Consider the following 21,240-nt stretch of genomic DNA (forward strand, 5'->3'; position numbering starts at 1 on the left):
ATAGTATTTTTACAGTTGCACAGTATTCCACTGTATGAACCATACCACGGTCTATTCAACCATTCTACTATGTGTGGTCAGAGGTTGTTTCCAATATTTTGCAAATTGAACAATGCTGTTAATGTTTTTGTATTATTGGAGGCATATTTTCAGGATAGAACCTCAGAAAGGTCAAAAGTGCATGTATAGTCTGTTAGGCATTTTGCCAAATTTCTCTCCAGAAGACATGTACCAATTTGCATTCCCACCAATGAGGCATAAGAGTGCCTATTTCCCCACAGCCTTATCAAAAATGGGTTGTTACAGTTCATTTTAGCCTTTGTTCATTGCCTTTCCTATAATGCTTTTCACTGTCACAAAATATTCCAAAACTACTTCTAAAGTAGTTCATGGAAGAAACAGTTCTCACTGATCTATCACAGTCACGATCTGGCCATCTAAGTATGTTCAGACTGTGGAAATTATTTATCGTGCATTATACTGTTCAAAATTTGGTAATGTAAGCCTTTAAACGTAATGTCACATTTCCAAAACAAACACTCTTAACTTGACTAATCCTGAGGTGAGGGTTACTGATCCATATAAAGTAGGTAATTTTGATCATCTGAGTAAAGCAAATGTTATAATAATTGAATAATTAAATCTAAGTCCTTGTCAACAATACTTTTGAAATGTTTACCTATATTAAATCTATTAAAGCCCATATAATTTCTACGGTAAAAAATTCCACTTCTAATATTCCTTTGGAAGGCCTGTTTCACTTCTCCCAAATATACCTGTCAAAAACCAAAGGGAATTTGTAGGCAGCAAAGCAATTTCACTTCATAGGGTTTGTTGCCTTTATAGATGGAAGGTAAACGTTGCATTTATTTCTCGATTCAAAATCACACGAAAATTGCAGTGAAAGCTTTGAAAGATGGCAGGCTGTGTATATGATATTACTTTGGGATAGTGCCAAAAAGACAAATCGAACTGCCAACTTTACTGCAAAGAAATATTTTAATCAATTTTTAAAATAGCAAACAGAGCTAGCTCACACTGGGGACTAAAGATGTCAAATCCTGTCTCTCTTATTTTAAATCTTCGTCAAAGAGTTTTGTCTTAAAGAGTAAGATGCGTCATTATAGTAATACCCATTTCTAAGAATTTTAATTTCTGATTTAAATGTAAGATATTTATTTTAAAGATCTGCATTTATTGCACAACTTAACATACTATATTCTAGTGGTCTGCACAAACTACTCTTGGATATAAATTAACAGTTTCCTATTTTAAGGGTTTTTACATTATAGTAATCATTTAATAAATCTTGGAAGTGAACCTTTATGTTGACACAGTAAATGTTATAAAGCTGTTGTTTAAATATGTGTTTCTTCTACTTACTTCTGTGCTCCCTGAGACAACAGCTCTGTCCACGTTCACTAACAACGGTTCTTCCATCTGGCACAGCCTCAGTGACCATTCCACACAACGGTGATGAGCCCAACAAGTGCCTAAAATGGTTAAAGTGAAATGAAGCAACTGAATAAACATTAAACGTATTAACGCTAATAAGTAAAGATGAAAATCCCCCAAATCAATTCAAATGTGTGAATACACAATGGCATTGGATATTTGTGATACCACTAAAGCAGCCCTCCTCGAAATGTATCATCTAGGAACTTGTTATAAATGCAAATATCAGACCACAACCAAGACCTACTGAATCAAAAACTCTTGCCAGGGCTTCTCTGGTGGTGCAGTGGTTGAGAGTCCGCCTGCTGATGTAGGGGACACAGGTTCATGCCCCGGTCCGGGAAGATCCCACATGCCGCAGAGCGGCTGGGCCACTCAGCAGTGAGAGGCCCGCGTACGGCAAAAAAAAAAAAAAAATTCTTGCCATGGTGCCCAGAAATCAATGTGTCAACAAGCCCTCCAAGTGATTCTGATGCACACTGAATTAGTGGTTATTCCTTCAACAGAGAAATTAGTTTCTAGTCATTTTATTTAACTGTTACTATATTTTATTTGGTGTATTTACATAAAACGTAAAGGAAAATTACTTAATACTTCGTTTCTGACAAATAAGTTACATACACACCTCTATTCCACTGCACCCCACACCAAGAGCCCACATCAATCGTCAGTTACAGCTCAGTCTTTAAACTCTCTCTCACAGAGCACTTGAACAATTACACGCAGTTCTTCACTCAAAACCCCAACAGCACCAAATCATGAGTATGGATTACTATACTGCGTTACAGGACATTCACAGGGCTTAGATCTATTACCCTTCACCCCTACTTCAAGTAGACCCAGACTGCCATGTTCCCCAGGTTTTCATAGATCCCTTCAAAATTTCTCTCTCTGCAACTGTCAGATCTCCATGGCACTGCTGCCTACACAAGTGTAAATGCAAACATTTATAAAAGCATCCAGCCCAGTGATGGCCCTGTGCAGATGCTAAATAAGTTAGGTAAACATAATTAGACAATTTATTTTACCTAAGCAGGTATACTTAACAATGACGTTTTTCCAATGTGATAATTATTTCTAGATGAACGGTATTTACTATTAAGTTGATAATTTGCTAAAGTGAAAATGCTTACAGAATCAAAAGGTAGTTATTAATGAAGACTGGCTCATACCTGTAGGGTCAAATAAGGCTTGGACATCAATGGCATCTGGAAGGCCAACCAGACTGAGTTCATCCCATAATTTACCAGCCTGATCATCTGAAGCAGTCTGAGTGCTTACACTTACACAAGATACTATATTCTGCTGAGGAGACCGTTCCCTGGAAAATAAAATAAAACAAAATAGATGTGAAAGTGATAACAAGTAGAAAACTGTTTCCTTTTATAACGACTTAAATATAATGTATTGCCTAATTAATTTTACTTAGGCATAAACTAACATAAAACAATTTTTAGAATATGTTATTATTCATAGTATAGATATAAAACTGGATAGCTATATATCATATCATGTAAGCAACTAAAAAAAAAAAGTCTCCAAATCCATAAGGAAGTGTTACAAATTACAGTTGCAAACTTATTTTGCCATTTTATATATATTTATTTTAATTGACACTCTAATAGTCTAGTCAGGAACATATTTTATCACATAAAATGAATATTCCCTTTGGCCTTACTTAAATGCTTAAAAAACAACTTGATCAAATCAGATATTTCTAATTTGCTTTATAATCAGTGAGGACTACCACAACAGAGCTGGCAGTTAATTTTACGGACAGCAAGGTTACTTCCCAGGGGAAATGAAGACCCACTAGAAGTGTGAAGAGGGAGGCAGTGGGAGTGAAATGTGAGCCCTGGAGCTTCCTTGCAGTCCCCTCAGTAATCTCGACAGCTGGCCTGTGGCATGATGCTGCAAGTATCCTCTGCTAAGACTTTACCTCACAAACCAGAAGTAAAAAGCAAAAACAAAAGAGCTACTAGTGACCTGGGAATAAGGAAAAAAGTGTAACAGCAAAAAGTACAGTATAAAAATGAACACTGAGTAAGTGTTCACTGAATAACATATGGGAGATTTCAAACTTTGAAAGCCCTAAAACTTCATATATGAATTGAGATCAAGAAGTAAACAATGACTATTATTGTGACTAACATTAAACACGGGAAATCAGATGGCCGGCACTAAGACTTTAATCTTCTCCTGATATCATAGTATTTAACCTGATCATAATTCTGGATTAAATCACTATTGAATATAGATCATAACTCACTGCACTGCTGTATGCTGGATATATATCATGATTCCTATTAAGAGAAAATCAGCACAATGACCAGGGTACTAAACTTTTTTATACCTGGAATCATTGAAAGAAAAAAAGTATTAACATATTTCAATAAGTACATTTAAATATCAAACCATATAAAAAATAACCAGTATTTTTTATGTTCAGCAGTAGAAATGCATAGACTTTTTTCTTTTAAAGTTTACCATGCTATGCTAACTTCAAATTCTTGTTTTTATAAAATTTGTCCACAGTGAAATAAGAACAAACCTTCCATTAAATATAATCTCCATTCCTACAAATACATCTTCATTACTAACTTGCTAATTTATTAGGAGGAAAAAAAGACTAACAGTTCATCAATGAAGACGAATGCATTGTTTTAACATATTTTCTTTATACCCGTAATTTGATGGCGGGACAGGTATAAAAACCCATGGAATGACTAACCAGTCTATTACTAAGCAGTTCCCAAGCAGCAGGTTAGTCAAATTTCACCTTGAGGTTTTACAACCAGTTTGTATGCACACAACGTATCAGTAAGATGCTGACGTCAACCCTAAGGGTGAGAGGAGCCCAGCTTCGGAGAGAACATGGAGAGAAGTGAGCTGAAATGTTTACATACCCCCCAATTTTAAGTCTAAAAAAAAAGAGGAAATGAATCCTTGATTATATATTCTTATATTTACTGCACCATGAGGGAAAAACTATTTTAAAATCTTCCTTTTCAAATTAAAAAATTAACTAGCTGTTTATCTGGTTTATAACTCATTAGCAACATATTTTGTAAATATTAAAAATCATTACCAAGCTAAAGTAACTGTTTATCCCTAAATAATTTCCAAATTTCATAAACATGCTTTATTCCTAAGGTCCATTAACTGGCTTGTTATCATCACTTAATAACTTGTTAAACTCTTAAAGACTTTCATTAAACCAAGGCTATTTTTACATAATTATTTTAGCTCATAAAGTTTTCACTAAAAATTAACTTAGCTTATAAAATAAATAAATAAATAAATGAAGTCTAACTGTGTTTCCCAGAACAGTTGTTTCTTAATTGCCATTATTCAAGGCAGAACATGAGGATATAAGATATAACCTGGTCCGGTCCAGTAAATTTACTAATGACTGATGGACATAAGTTTTCTGGACTTTTTTTTTTTTTTTTTTTTAGCGGTACGCGGGCCCCCCACCACTGCGCCCCTCCCGCCGCGGAGCACAGGCTCCGGACGCGCAGGCCCAGCGGCCACGGCTCACGGGCCCAGCCACTCCACAGCACGCGGGATCCTCCCGGACCGGGCACGAACCCGCGCCCCCGCACCGGCAGGCGGACCCCCAACCACCGCGCCACCAGGGAAGCCCTGGACTTTTGATATATCTTATTAGAAAGTGAGCTCCCAATTGATCACGAAAGGTAAAGCTAGCTATGGCCTTTAAAACACCAAAACTCTAAATACAATACTTCTAAATTTCCTTAAGCTGTTCCACTTTAAATTCTTTTAAAAGTGTTTTTCTTGTTACTGTTTCATTTCCTACTTCAGGTCTTCAAGGCATTGGCAGCAGTCCAAAAGAAGAAGCCAATCAAATAAGTACAACACAATGCCTTAGTACTTAACTTTGGATAAAAGCCAGACAGGCACTTGGATGATTACATCATCACCCTCAAGGGGCAAAGCTGGTTAGCCTTCCAAGCTAAATTAATTTTTACACTTTCTCATCAACCACAGAAACTTCTATTCCCTCAACTACCAGAGCCAAGTCCACATATTAAGATGGCCTTCAAACGAACCTACAACATATAAAAAAATTATTAACTCCAAAAGCAAACATATTAGACAAGAGTTTGGGGGAACTATAAGGTCCATGAATATAGACACACATATATAGTTATACAAATAGTAAATTCTTTTTTTTTAAATTATAGTTGATTTACAATATTATATTAGTTTCAGGTGTACAACATATGTAAATTCTTTCATTTAAAAAAGAGCATCTTCTTTGACTTTAGAAAGGGCATTCTCAGCACATGATTATTTAGAAGGAAAGAAAGTTAACACTGTATTGTAAGAGTTTACAGGACAATTCAACATTCTCTGAACCATAAAAACAAACAAATAAATGACACATATAGGTAAAACCACTTTGGTTTTGCTATTCTTTTATGTTATACTCTTACAAACTATTTAAAACTTATCTAGGAAAAGGAAAGAAAGATCTCATTGATTTTCTAAAATTTTCATTCCATATATAGATAAATTCCATGAATCCCCTCTAGCCTTCCTTACATTATGTTCTTTAAAGTTTTCTTCTTTTTTGTTAATACACAACTAGCGTAAACTTTTTTTTAAATAAGAAAGAAATTTTGAGAAAATGAGTGTCTGCTGGGTTAATGGTGAGTCATAAAGCATCGTATGAATGTTGGAAACATAAAAAATTGTTCAGTAACAATCCCATTTGTATATTCATAAACATCGCAATGTAAATAAACTATATATAGTCTTACTACGTTAGAACCACTTAAATTCAAAATTGCTTACTTTCTCTGTCCTCTTTGTTTTCGTGGTGTTGAGTTTTGTATTTTCTCACAAGTTCCACTGCTGTTGTCATCAACGTCCTTCTTGTTAGAAGGCTGGTTTTTCCATGGCAAAATAAATCCAGGTGTCACTCTAAATTGTTTTAAGTCTCCTTGTCCTAAGGAGCTTTTTTCACCACAGTAACAAAAAGCGCAGAGCTGTTCACTGGTAGAAATGAAAAGTATGGAAGACAGAGAGGAGAGGTAGTTTTATTTAACTATTTCAAGTTCCAGACAATTGCAGATACTTGTGCTTTAAAATTAAATATTATGTCTTTAGTGCAAGCTAAGCATTTAAATATATCTATACCGTAAGAACAATTAAGTTCAATAAAAATTATACATTTACAATTCTACTTTTCTATAGCATGATTTTTTTAAAGTAGTATATACCAAATCAAAAAATTATAGTTTGTGCTTAGAAAAACAATTTTCTTTTAAACCTGATTTAAAAATCTCAAAGTATTAAAAAGGAATAAAGAAAGTAAAAAATTAAGGTTGGGGAAGAAGGTACAGTTTAATGGCCACTCAATTATATCCCAGCTATGTAAAACAAGTGGTGACCAAGTTTTACTTAACTACTTGATGGAACATTCTTTATGCATAATATATATACCATACACACAGAGATATAAAAAAATAAATTTAAGTGGGTTAAGCAGTTAGTGATGAGGGACAGGGGAATGGACAGAAAGGGTTTAAGAGGAGTGGGAAAGGGATGAATAGGCAAAGCGGGATTTTTAGAGCAGTGAAACTACTTCATATGCTATACTGTAGTTAATGGCAGATACCTGACATGACACATTTATCAAAACTCATAGAACTATATGTAACACAAAGAATGAGTGTAAACTATGAACTTTAATTAATAATAATGTATCAATACTGGTTTATCAGTTGTAACAAATGTATCACACTAATGAAAGATGCTAATATTAGGGGAAACTGAGGCAGGGAAAGGTTGGGGAGGGGGAACTCTGTGTACCATCTGCTTAATTTTTCTGTAAACCTGAAGTTGTTCTAAACAATAAAATCTATAATTTTTTTTTAAAAAAGAAACTATTTAAAAAGTTAAAGGACAGGGCTTCCCTGGCGCAGAGGTTGAGAGTCCGCCTGCCGATGCAGGGGACACGGTTCGTGCCCCGGTCCAGGAAGATCCCACATGCCGTGGAGCGGCTAGGCCCGTGAGCCATGGCCGCTGAGCCTGCGCGTCCGGAGCCTGTGCTCCGCAACGGGAGAGGCCACAGCAGTGAGAGGCCCACGTACAGCAAAAAAAAAAAAAAAGGTTAAAGGACAAAAACCAATATATACTTTTGGAATACATGCTTAATAAGGGATCTTAGAAAAAACCTAATTAAAAGAACTGCTCCTCTTGGATATATCTTCTCTTCTCAACACATTTATGGCTGCTGTACTCAAATCTTTCTTCTCAAGCATTAAAGTTCCCACCATCACCTCTGTAGTATCTACCTCAGGAACTTTCATAATGTCTTACATTAACAGGTGATAGAAATAATCTTTTCAGGTAATGTTTAACTCAAGTTAAATTCATATTGGACCTCTCTCAACTAATTACCTTTGTTTATAAAAGTCACCTATTTAAGTTTTTCCAATATTACGTATTTCAATTTCATGATAAACTGTGCTGTCCATTGATACTGACACATACACACACGCGCGCGCGTGCGATTAAATGTGGTCTACCTGCAGAAAAATAAAGTCAAATAGGGGAAAAAATGTTTTTCTTCTTGCCTAAAGCATACTATCCACCAATATCCTTTGCCAGTATCTTATTAATTTTTTTAAATTTTCTTATTTATAATTTTCTCTCAGCTATTAAACTTACATTTCTTTCAGCATACCCTGTTTCTAGTTTGTTTCTTCCCCTAGAAACATTACCTACGAGGAGCAACAATCAGATGGACAGCAACTTTATGAACAACACTGACTAGGAAATGGAGAAATACGTTTAAAGTACTCACAAAAAATATCTTAACCTTCAATTTTATATCCAAAACCATAACTCAAATGTAAAGGTATAATAAAATTATTCCCAGGTTTCTATAAGACCTGAGAAATTTCACCACACAACAGACCCACAATGTAAATATTTTTAGAGAAATATTCAAATTATTAAAGAATTAGGAAATGTTACAAGGGAAGTAGGAAATAAAGACTGTCAAAGGAGCTTCCCTGGTGGCGCAGTGGTTGAGAGTCCATCTGCCGATGCAGGGGACGCGGGTTCGTGCCCCGGTCCGGGAAGATCCCACATGCCGCGGAGCGGCTGGGCCCGTGAGCCATGGCCGCTGAGCCTGCGCATCTGGAGCCTGTGCTCCGCAGCGGGAGAGGCCACAACAGTGAGAGGCCCGCGTACCGCAAAAAAAAAGACTCAAATATCTCAGAGTAATTTATTGTTAACTTTAAAGGGTGGCACAAAGGAAATCCCTGGCTTCCGCTTTGGATGTAGTCGAAAGTTGCAAAGAACTCTGCTCCCACCATCACAGCAAAAACTTGCCAGACAATCCACAAATTCACTTTTCTTGAACACATCAGATTACAAAAGTTGCAGAGCAAACAATTCACCTGCAGTTGAATGAAAGGCACTTCCAAGAAGAGAGGAGACACAAGCACTTGCTTAATCTGAGGAAGAGGCCACTCACTGGATGTCATCCAAGCAGGCTAAAGAATTCAGTGAAAATTATAGAAATTGCTAAAAGCCAAGTGTGTGGCGGTAGGAGAGTACAGAACATCCAGGACCCACAAACACAGGGGAATTCTAACCCACTCATGAGCTTCTCTCCATGCACCTCCCCTGGCGCTCGTGCCCACCACTCAGGCATGGAGAAGAGTCCTGAGAATGCACCAGTCATGGTAAAAGCCTGGGCAGGAGAACAGCAGAGACATGGGAAAGACACAAAGATCTTTCTTCTTCATCTTCCCTGCGAAAGAAAAGCCTCAGACTTGTAAAAGGAGAGCAAAAGTCTCTGCCCTGCAATGGTCACGACCAGCTGCAGATGGAGGAATGAATGGGGGAGGGGATGAACCTCCACCCTGGAGGAGGAGCAAGACTACAACCTAGACCCAGACCACGACAGGTCTCCACTAGCTGAGACAATGACGGGACCCCCGAGACCTAGGGACACAGTGCTCACCTAAGAGTAAAGCTGAATCATAACAATAAGAAACATCCTGCCAATCCACTCTATATCATTAATGGTAATGCAAAATAGTACAGTCACACTGGAAAATACTTTGGCATTTTCCTTGAAAAATTACCTCTCTCTTAGGTATTTTTACCTAAGTGAAATAAAAACCCTACGTTCACACCAAAATCTGCAAGTGAATATTTATACCAATTTTATTCATAACTGCCATAAACTGGAAACTACCCAAATATCCCTTAATTGGAAAATGATAAATGTGGTAGAGGGCTTCTCTAGTGGCACAGTGGTTAAGAATCCGACTGCCAATGTAGGGGACATGGGTTCGAGCCCTGGTCCAGGAAGATCCACATGTTGTGGAGCAACTAAGCCCATGCGCCACAACTACTGAGCCTGTGCTCTAGAGCCCGCGAGCCACAACTACTGAGACCGTGTAACACAACTACTGAAGATTGCATGCCTAGAGCCCCTGCTCCACAACAAGAAAAGACACCGCAATGAGAAGCCCACGCACCACAATGAAGAGAAGCCCCCTCTCCACAACCAGAGAAAGCCCGTGCGCAGCAATGAAGACCCAATGCAGCCATAAATAAATAAATTAATTAATTAATTTTTTTAAAAAATGTGGTAGGCACCTCCATAAAAGAGAATCCTACTTAGCAATAAAAAGGAAACAGCTACTGATATATGCGGTGACATAAATGAACGTCAAATGCATTAAATATGCTAAGTTAAAAAGGCCAGAATCAAGAGGACACATACTTTACAATCCCACTCATATGATGTTACTGCAAAGGCAAAACTACAGGGTCAGAAAACAGGTAAGTGACTGCCTAGGGCAGAAGATGGGATCAGGAATGACAGCAAAAGGGCACCAAGTAATTTGTTTAGTATGATGGAACTGTTCTTTATCTTGTTGTGGTAGTGGTTATGTGACAGTATACAACTGTCAAAACTCACTACATGGGTGAATTTTACAGTAATTTTACTGTATATATATATAAACCTGAATTTTTCAAAATATGAAAAATGTTAGGGGGCCAAGACAAAATAGGAAGTATATATTTAAATAACTAGAAAATGGGGCTTCCCTGGTGGCACAGTGGTTGAGAGTCCGCCTGCCGATGCAGGGGACACGGGTTCGCACCCCGGTCCCGGAAGAACCCACATGCCGCGGAGCGGCTGGGCCCGTGAGCCATGGCCGCTGAGCCTGCGCGTCCGGAGCCTGTGCTCCGCAACGGGAGAGGCCACAACAGTGAGAGGCCTGTGTACCGAAAAAAAACAAAACAAAATAAATAAATAAATAAATAACTAGAAAATGAAATGCTAGATGATAGATACAAAGAGATATGAAAATATGATAAATCATTATTCATATTGCTAAGACTAAGAAATCAATTAGAACTCTAAGTTTGAAATTCTTTCAAAATTAAATTCAACAGGGTAAAGAAACATGAGTCTTAAGGAAAACCGTCTCAAAAACAAAACAAAATATAATCAATAGGAAAAAATTATCAATGCAATAAAAAGCAGGAAAAAAGGGAAAAAGTACAGCCTTCACAGGGCTCACATGACAGTAAGGGAGATAAACGAACTGTCGAGAAATAAAAAGTGCAACAAAGGAAAATAAAGCAGAAACAGAGGGTAAATGTGGTGGGGGCTGTGTTTTATTTATTTTTCATCCTACTCTTTTATTTTGAAAATTTTCAAACCTTCCCGAAGATGTAGAACATAGTGGGGATTTGAATTTTTTTTGTTGTTTTTTTCTTGGTTGCATCCAGTCTTAGTTGCGGCACGCAGGCTCCGTAATTGAAGAATGTGTGCTTCTTAGTTGTGGCAGGCAGGCTCCTTAGTTGCAGCTCGCCAGCTCCTTAGTTGTGGCATGTGAACCCTTAGTTGCAGCATGCATGTGGGATCTAGTTCCCGGACCAGGGATCAAACCCGGGCCCCCTGCACTGGGAGAGCAGTCTTAACCACTGTACCAGCAGGGAAGTCCCTGAAATTTTTAATATAATTTATATATTTAATTTAAATATAAGAGACAGCCAAAAGAGAGTTTGGGAGAAACTTGATTTACATTTTAGAATGATCATTTTTGCAACTGTGCTAAGAACAATCTGGACTGGGGGAAGCAAAGAGAAGAAGTGGAGAGACCACTTAAAAGGCAACTACAGCCTCCTAAGGATAAGAGGACTTGGACTAAGATGGTAGGCAAGTTAAGAGAGTAAGTACTTGTTTGGGATATCTTCTAAAGGTGGGCTACAAAATTTAGAATGCGAGGTATGAGAAAAGAGAGAAATCACGGATTAACTCAAAAGGTTTTGGCCTAAGCAACTGGGTGAATATTGGTATTATTCATTGAAATGAAGAAATCCTGGGGAGAAGATTTGGGACAGGCCTGGGGTCAAAATCAACAGTGGTTTTGGACATGCTATGGGTGCAGTGTCTAGTATACTTCCAAATGGAGATATCAAGCAGACAGATGGAGAGCGAAGTCTAGAGTTCAGAGAAAGGTCAGCCTTCAAAATATAAATGTGGGGTTTCATTAGCACACAGATAGGACCTAGCTACCTATCGGACTGAATAATAAAAGTAAACACACCGAGGACTTCGACCTGAGGACTCCAACATGATAAAGGTGGGGAGTCTGCACAGCAAAAGACAAAATGAGGAGGCAGATGTGACAAAAGCAAAAGAAAGGAAACATTTCAAGAAGATGGGAATATTCAACTGATGGATGGTTTCAGTTTTATTCATGTCTTCCAAGTTAAGATCTAAAAAATTACAAGACTTAAGCTGAATGATACACAGAGAAGTTATAACATCCTGTATTTCTTTTTTTAAAGAATGAAGAGAGGGTAAAGAACAAGAGTATAAACTTAAGTTTACAAGTAAATGAAAAATCAGTTCTTATGCTCAAAGTTTAGACGTTTTTCTTCTTCTAGGAATCGCATACTGGAAATATTCTGTCTTGGTCTGAGGACAGCAGAGTAACACAGCAGACCACTGCTCTGTTCTACAGCCACCTAAGCCCACAGACGTGCTTCACTCCAGCTACACGCAGAGCTATCAGCTCTAAAAGTCCACCCAGCTTTCTGTCCTAAGCCTGCACTCTCTGAATTCCCTCTACAGTCAACTCACTGCTCTTTTTCCCCGTCACTAATCTCCAATCCAGCTGCATTCATTCTCTAACCTGATTTTGGCTTCTATACCAACAGAGACCAGGGAGGTTGCAGATTCCTCAGACACAGAACGCTGAAAGGCTGGGACTGGCTGCTTGCTGCTGTCCACTTCTGCTTCAGCATCCTCTTCTGCTGATTGTTCTTTGATTTCTGCTTAATAGTAAACAAGAGAATACAAAAAGTCATTCTGCATTATACCAATCTTTATTGAATTTATCTATAAAGCATACATCGTAAAGGAAAAATAATGAAGCAACAAATGACAATACTTAACTAACATAGGAAAAGCTTATATATATAATTAATGGTACTGTTTATATTTATTCTCTATTATAAAATGATAATCAAAATAATGTAAAACAGGGCATACTTTTCCAAATTACAATTGACGCAAATCTTAATAATAACTGTTAAGAACCTTATTTTCAGGATTATAGCAGTTCCTCTACACAACCAATGTGACTCATGAAAAAGTTTCTTGGTAATTTATAAATCGAAATTATCATTAATTTAAAACAAGCATTACGGCCTCTATCAGCCATTCTAAAAGCTAAATGACTGAAAAGAACACACCTTGACTCCAGTGCCTTTTTCAATTATCCTCAAGACTCCAACCCTGAACACCTCACACATACTTTCTTAGGAGGCAACCTAACTGTTGAGAGGGTTTCCAAACACCATTACCCCTAATGTCATTCCTCTCTTTAAATAAAAAGACATATCCACCACCCTGTCCCTCACACTGTATTGTTAGACATTAACAGGCATGACCCCTGCACTAGCGCTCTTGATGCAATCCCACGCTCCTGGCTCCATCTTTCCTTCCAAACTGGAAATTTTCACGTACTCTTCTGCACCACTGCCCCCAAACCAACCAACCAACCAACCAACCAACAAGGAAAGCTTAGAGTCGTCTAAGCTCCTCCTGTCTTTTCTTCCTTTCACCACCAAATTTCACGCAATGGGACTCTGGAGTGGCTGCCCTCCACCTCAGACCCTTCCTACACGGCATCCATCCTCCAACCACAGCACTGTTCTCTCCACCTCCACTGGTGGCAAAAGAACTAATAAGTAATCCCGGGCTACTCACAAGCCTTCAAACACTCCAGAAATTCATCTGGCACCAAGGAGTACTCACTCCCTCTTTAGTGAAATGCTTTTCACCTCTTAAACATAGGGAGATATCATGGATTAATATGGGCTTTGGAGTCATGAGGACAAGTTCCACCAACTACAAACTACGCAACTTTATGTAGAAGTCATCTCTCTCAGCTTCAATTTACTCCTCATAAAATTAGAAAACTACCTATACTTCATGAGGTTAACAAAGATTAATTAAACGGTCTCATCTGTTTCTTCAGCTGATTTGAGACCTCTAAAGGTGAGTACAGCTCTCTACATGTCCTTTACATGTTCATCTTTTGTGTGTGTGTTTTTTTTTGTTTGTTTGTTTTATTGCAGTATGTGGGCCTCTCACTGTTGTGGCCTCTCCCGTTGCAGAGCACAGGCTCCGGACGCACAGGCTCAGCGGCCATGGCTCACGGGCCCAGCCGCTCCGCGGCATGTGGGATCTTCCCGGACCGGGGCACGAACCCGCGTCCCCTGCATCGGCAGGCGGACTCTCAACAACTGCGCCACCAGGGAAGCCCTGTGTGTGTTTTTTTAAATAAATTTATTTATTTATTTATTTTTGGCTGTGTTGGGTCTTCGTTGCCGCGCGCAGGCTTTCTCTAGTTGAGGTAAGCGGGGGCTACTCTTCGTTGTGGTGCGGAGGCTTCTCACCACGGTGGCTTCTCTTGTGGTGGAGCATGGGCTCTAGGCACACGGGCTTCAGTAGTTGTGGCTCCCGGGCTTAGCTGCTCTGTGACATGTGGGATCTTCCTGGACCAGGGCTCGAGCCAGTGTCCCCTGCATTGGCAGGCAGATTTTTAACCACTGTGCCACCAGGGAAGCCCAACTTACTGATTTTTTTTTTAATTTATTTATTTTTGGTTGTGCCGGGTCTTAGTTGCGGCAGGCGGGTTCCTTAGTTGCAGCATGTGAAGTCTTAGTTGCAGCATGCGTGTGGGATCTAGTTCCCTGACCAGGGATCAAACCCACGTCCCCTGCATTGGGAGGCGGATTCTTAACCACGGCACCACCAGGGAAGTCCCTGACTTACTGATTTTTAAGTCAACATCCCTAACCCTACCTCCTGTCCTGAGCTCCAGACCATACTTCAACTGCATACGAGGCACATCTAGCAGCTTGAACACTCACTTTCACATCAAATCTGATTTCTTATCTCTCAGATCAGCATGACTTCCCTGTCAAAGTCTTCTAGATTCAAAATGAATTTTAGGGAACTATTCTGACAAATGAATAATTTTGAGAACTATTAATTTTTTAGTTAGAAATAATTATAAACAATTGTAAGTCCTGTCAAGTCATAAAATTAATGATGCAATGAGGTATCAAACATATGGTTTTTGTTTTCCTATTTAAAATGCTTCTTTTGTGCTTGCTTCGGCAGCACATATACTAAAATTGGAACGATACAGAGAAGAATAGCATGGCCCCTGCGCAAGGATGACACGCAAATTCGTGAAGCGTTCCATATTTTTGATGCAAGAGGGAAGAGATATGGGGATATATGTATATGTATAGCTGACTCACTGTTATAAAGCAGAAACTAACAAACCACTGTAAAGCAATTATACTCCAATAAAGATGTTAAAATAAAATAAAATAAAATGTTTCTTTTTAAAACTGAAGTAGAAAAGTTGACCATAAATTAAGTGCTTGTGGGGCCTATTAATCATGGTGTCTGTCCTGCCTACCCCTAGCCACAAAACTGGTATAGAATCAAATCTACAAATATAAAATAATTTGTAACAAACAAGGATTATAAAAAGATCTGCAAACTTTACTATATAAAAATATTCAATTTCTATATGACAAAGGACCCCATGAACAAAATTTAAAAGTACATCACAGACTGAAAGAAAATACATGTGATTTGTATCCCCCAAAAGGTATTCAAATCCAGAATATGTAAAGAACTCCAAAGATGAATAAGGCGCATAACCCTGTACAAAAATGGACAATGGACAAAAATCCACGCTCTCTCATTTTTTTTTAAGATTTTTTTTTTGATGTGGACAATTTTTTAAAGTCTTTATTGAATTTGTCATGATACTACTTCTGTTTTATGTTTTGGTCTTTTGGCCATGAGGCATGTGGGCAGGTGGTTAGCTCCCCAACCAGGTATCAAACCCATACCCCCTGCACTGGAAGGTGAAGTCTTAACCACTGGACCGCCAGGGAAGTCCTTCTCTTTCTTTTGTGTTGTTCAAGTCTTAGTAGGGTACATAACTACTCAGCAACAGACTTTATTTCCCATTTTTGCAGCTAAGCATGGCAAGTTCTCAGCAACAGAATATGACCAGAAGTAACCATGCAATTTCTACATGACCTTAAAGGAAGGGGTTTGTTCTAGACTAAGTTATGTTCCCTCTTTCCTATGGGCTGGACCATGGGTGTGTCAGCAGCCCAGCTGCGATGCTGCAGATGAGAATAACACTCTGAGGAGGGCATAGAAACAAGATGGAAGGAACCCGGGTCCATAAATAACCACAGGGAGCAAAGACACGCCATCAGCCTGGACCTCTCACTCTCAGAAATATTACATGAAAGAAAAATGAATGTTTTATTTAAACCACTGCTGTATTTGGACATCTCTGTTACATCAGTTTAACCCACGCTCTAACACAGAAACTGGCATCAGGTGTGGAGCACTGCCGTAACAAAAACTTAAAATAGGTGGGCTGGTGAGCAGGTGAGAGAACAGTGGTAGTAGTGTTTGGAAATCAACTGACACCGTTTATGCTATATCAAAATATATGGTAGTGCTGTGACCTGCAAGAACTTGAAAAGCAGACCAGCTGCCTCCAGAGCTCTAGGGAAAGCATCTGGAGAGAGCCAGAAATTATTCTACAGTCGCCTGCCCTCTAGCACTTTTACAACCAAAGACAGAAAGGAATACGGTACTGCTTGAGAGATTCTCTCTGTCTATAATATTCAAAGTACTATAAAATGACCATATATAAAAACACCTTTAAAGAAGCATTTCATTTCTACACAGAGATGTCCAGAGCACATGTGGGGTATGCCCTTTTTGTACCATTTCTACTACTAGGTAACAAGAAAAGGTAAGAGTCAAGAGAAGAAATGAGAACTGTAAGAGAGGAATAAGAAGAGGGCCTCAGGGCTCCCCTGGTGGCGCAGTGGTTGAGAGTCCGCCTGCCGATGCAGGGGACGCGGGTTCGTGCCCCAGTCCGGGAAGATCCCACATGCCGCGGAGCGGCTGGGCCCGTGAGCCATGGCTGCTGAGCCTGAGTGTCTGGAGCCTGTGCTCCGCAACGGGAGAGGCCACAGCAGTGAGAGGCCCGCGTACCGCAAAAAAAAAAAAAAGAAGAAGAGGGCCTCAGAAGCTTACAATGAACCAGGTGGACGAGGGTCATGTCACTACATCCCTGGGAACACGTTGCTCCTAAGAACCAGCGCCATTTAGCCTGCATCCCCCCTCCCCCAAAATCAGGGTCCCTCCAATAGGTATGGCCTGTCCGTTCTCTCTTAATATGTTGCTAACCACCACTATGGCCTCTAGTCAGAATTTTTCTTCTAGCAAATTGAGGCACAATCTCAGGTATTCTGTTGTTTTTCTCCCCCTGAAAAATAAAATACATAACACTTTAAACACTTTTTGGGTTTTCTTTATTGTTTACAACTAAGGGGAAGTAAGTAAGAGGACAATCTGTCTGCCTGTCTCTCTCTCAAATTAGACCTAGAAAGAAATGGTAAGGTTAAATATGAGTGTTATTGGTAGGTTGGTAGGTCTTCAGGTACACAACTTTTGTAATTTCAGAGGGGAACAAAACAGATTCAGACAAAGGGATTTTTTTTTTTTTTTAAAGAAATGGAACAGGCCTGATCCACAAGGAGGACAGTAGTAAAGCAGGCTTTAAAAGAGTTCTCTTTTCTTAAAAAAAAAAAAAAAAAAAAAAAAAGAGGAATATTCTCCTCTAGTTATTTTTCCTACTGGCTCTGCCCATGATTCTAACCTGGATCTGCCAAAGATCCAATAAGGATTGGTGGGTTTTGGTCTTATTTTTGGTTTGGATTTTGTTGTTTTAATCATTTGTTTTTAAGGAATACAGAAAAGTCCTATAACTGCTTCCTAGGGAACAGTTCCAGCCACAAAATAGAAATAGAAAAAGGTATCCCTAAATATGTGAAACTACACATAATAATACAACCTATATTTTTTGGCTGTCACTCTTCATTTAGTAGAAAAGTTAGGTCTCACTATCTGTCAAAGTCAAGGCAGGACAATTAAACTAGTGTTTACGTCCCTCTCTTCTCTTAGCCCAGGTCTTCAAAAGACTGTCAGAGTTTGGCAGCAGGATGTGAAACAGACTACTCTGGCTGAAATGAAACCCAAATATCCAACAAGAGATGTCATCCAGAGATGCTCTGGATGAAATGACTGTGAACCCAGAGACAACTGAGGGAACAGTTCTGATGCAAGTACTTGGCTACCTGCAGTTAACTAACAGAAATGCCTCAAACACCATCCTGTACTTGTGCCTAATGCAAGAAAGCTGGCCTTTCAACCTGTGCCACTTTGCAGTTTTTGCCTTTCATGGGATTCTATTTGTTCAATTGCCTACAGTCCAGAAATGTGCAAATAAGAACAAACACATACTTTAAAAAAAAAAATCATGTAAAGAATTTAAGTGTTGAGAATTCCCTGGCGGTCCAGTGGTTAGGACTCCGAGCTTTCACTGCTGAGGACCCAGGTTCAATCCCTGGTCAGGGAACTAAGATCCCACAAGACGTGAAGCACAGCCAAAAATAAAAAAAATAAAAATTAAATTAAAAATTTAAGGGTTATATTTTTCTTTGATACAAAATCTCCAGTGTATCCTTCTCCTTACTTTGAACCTGACCTAAGATACTGACAAAACCAGTTGGTCACAAAATGCTCTAAAACCAGAAAGATGGAGTCCTCTTCAACCCTGGGGATGATCAGAGTGGGGTGGTTTTATTCAAAGCACCTACTTGTGTGTAAACTCAAACCACCAGGTGTCACATGTGGGTGGTAACTACACTAAAGAACCTAAGAGAACTTGGATAGCGTGTGCACTCTAGGCAAACCTTTGTAGGTACATAGGTAAATGGGACACAACTGTAAATCAGCTCTAACCGTGCCCTTACACAATGCCATTCCACCTCCCATGACTCTTACTCTTACTTAGGATTAATCCTAAATAGTTGGTTCTATGACACAAAAAAGTTTAAAATTAATAGCAAAGGCTGTTTTGCTGCTTTAGTTAAAATTCAAAGGCTTGGAGTCAAATGGTCCAGAATTTGCATCATATCTCAGTCATTTGCTAGCAATGTGACATTCACAACTTGCTTAATTAACCTCATCTCAATTTCAGTTTGCTAATCACTTAAAAGATAGCTAATGCCAGCTACTATAAAACTGTCTCTAAGGATCAAAAAAGATAATACATTGGGCACTTAGCCTAATGCCCTAAATATACAGTAAGTGTAGGTATGTAGCTGCTACTATGATTACCTACATTCACATACTATAACTATGTATTTACTTTCCACCTAGTTGGATATCACCCACCAGATCACACATTATTAAACTGTATTGTGGGAAGTGACAGGAATAAAGAGAACATTTATTTAGCACCTCCTGGCTCTTTGCTAGGGATTCAATAAATCATTGCTTTAGAATGATTTTTTTACCAAACAAAATTTTGGGTAACTACTATGTACCATACATTCTAGTCCAATGGTAGTACGAAAATAGAGTCTATTTTATTGTGTTTATCAGGGTACATATGATAAAGCATCTCTTTAATGGGATAAAAAAAAGTCAGGATCCCTATGCTTAATGAATCTATTCAGGAAATAGAAAATGATGGCAATGGGACACAAACACTGTCATGATGGAGGTACAAGGTATCATGGGAGTTAAGGGAAGAGGTGGAAAATATAACTTAGAAAGGCTTCAGAAAAGTATCAGAAGCCCAGCTGAAATTAAAAGGATAAGTGTAAGTGCGCCTAGTAGTTCTCTCACTTAATTCTTCTCTTTTAAAAAAGAGTAATATCTGAAACTAACACAACATTGTAAAGCAATTATATTCCAAATGGATAAAGAATATGTGGCACATATATACAATGGAATATTACTCAGCCATAAAAAGAAACGAATTGAGTTATTTGTAGTGAGGTGGATGGACCTAGAGTCTGTCATACAGAGTGAAGTAAGTCAGAAAGAGAAAAACAAATACCATATGCTAACACATATATATGGAATTAAAAACAAATTGGTTCTCAAGAACCTAAGGGAAGGACAGGAATAAAGACGCAGACGTAGAGAATGGACTTGAGGACACAGGGAGGGGGGAAGGGTAAGCTGGGACGAAGTGAGAGAGTGGCACTGACATATATATACACTACCAAATGTAAAACAGAGAGCTAGTGGGAAGCAGCCTCATAGCACAGGGAGATCAACTCGGTGCTCTGTGACCACCTAGAGGGGTGGGATAGGGAGGGTGGGAGGGAGACGCAAGAGGGAGGGGATATGGGGATATATCTATATGTATAGCTGATTCACTTTGTTATACAGCAGAAACTAACACAACATTGTAAAGCGATTATACTCCAATAAAGATGTTAAAAAAAAAGTTTAAAAAACCAATAAGTTGTAAAGATCAACAAAGGAAAAAAAAAAAAAAGGAATATCTGGACTTCCCTGGTGGTGCAGTGGTTAAGAATCTGCCTGCCAATGCAGGGGGACAAGGGTTCAATCCCTGGTCGGGGAAGAGTCCACATGCTGCGGAGCAACTAAGCCCAAGTGCCACAACTACTAAGCCTGTGCTCTAGAGACCATGGGCCACAACTACTGAGCCCGCATGCCACAACTATGAAAGCCTGCAAGCCTAGAGCCCGTGCTCCGCAACAAGAGAAGCCACCGCAATGAGAAGGCCGTGCACCACAACGAAGACTAGCCCCGCTCACTGCAACTAGAGAAAGCCCGCATGCAGCAACAAAGACCCAACACAGCCATAGATAGATAAATAGATAGATAAATTTATTTTTTTAAAAAGATAAGGAAACTAAGTCTGAACGTTAAACAAGCTTGAGGTCACATAGCTAACAGGAAGCAAAGCTGGGATACACAATCAGATGTGTGTAACTCCGAAGCCCAAGGGTGCTCTTTCCACTACTACACACTGCCTGGCACGATATATGATCTGATCATAGCTCATAAGTTTTATGAATAAATTCATGTTAAACAGAAATGTTAGTATTTTACTAGGACCATGTTACTGAGCAATCATTTGTTGACTATGAAGAATGAGATGAAAGTTGAAAATACAGAGTTTTTCTCTTTACTTCTTAAGCACTACTGAATAAAATTAAAGTAGTAAGAACATTTACTTCACAGCAAAGTTCATGGAAATAAAATATTTTGATCTTGGTCAATATGAAATTTTCCCCCCAAAGGTTAAATAATTCTTT

General features: G+C 38.9%; 1 protein-coding gene across 1 annotated transcript in view; it reads right to left on the reverse strand.

Moving 5' to 3' along the window:
* Window positions 1-21,240, reverse strand: part of KMT2C (lysine methyltransferase 2C) — a gene marked incomplete at both ends in the record, with an annotated part of 286,382 nt that overhangs the window by 160,886 nt on the left and 104,256 nt on the right. The window contains 4 exons of the mRNA XM_079711888.1: window positions 1,384-1,493; window positions 2,628-2,776; window positions 6,277-6,477; window positions 12,666-12,804. Of these exons, the coding sequence (XP_079568014.1) occupies window positions 1,384-1,493; window positions 2,628-2,776; window positions 6,277-6,477; window positions 12,666-12,804 (599 nt within the window). The remainder of the gene's footprint in view (window positions 1-1,383; window positions 1,494-2,627; window positions 2,777-6,276; window positions 6,478-12,665; window positions 12,805-21,240) is intronic.

Source organism: Hyperoodon ampullatus (genome assembly GCF_949752795.1).
Source record: "Hyperoodon ampullatus genome assembly, chromosome: 9".
NCBI classification, from domain to species: domain Eukaryota; kingdom Metazoa; phylum Chordata; class Mammalia; order Artiodactyla; family Ziphiidae; genus Hyperoodon; species Hyperoodon ampullatus.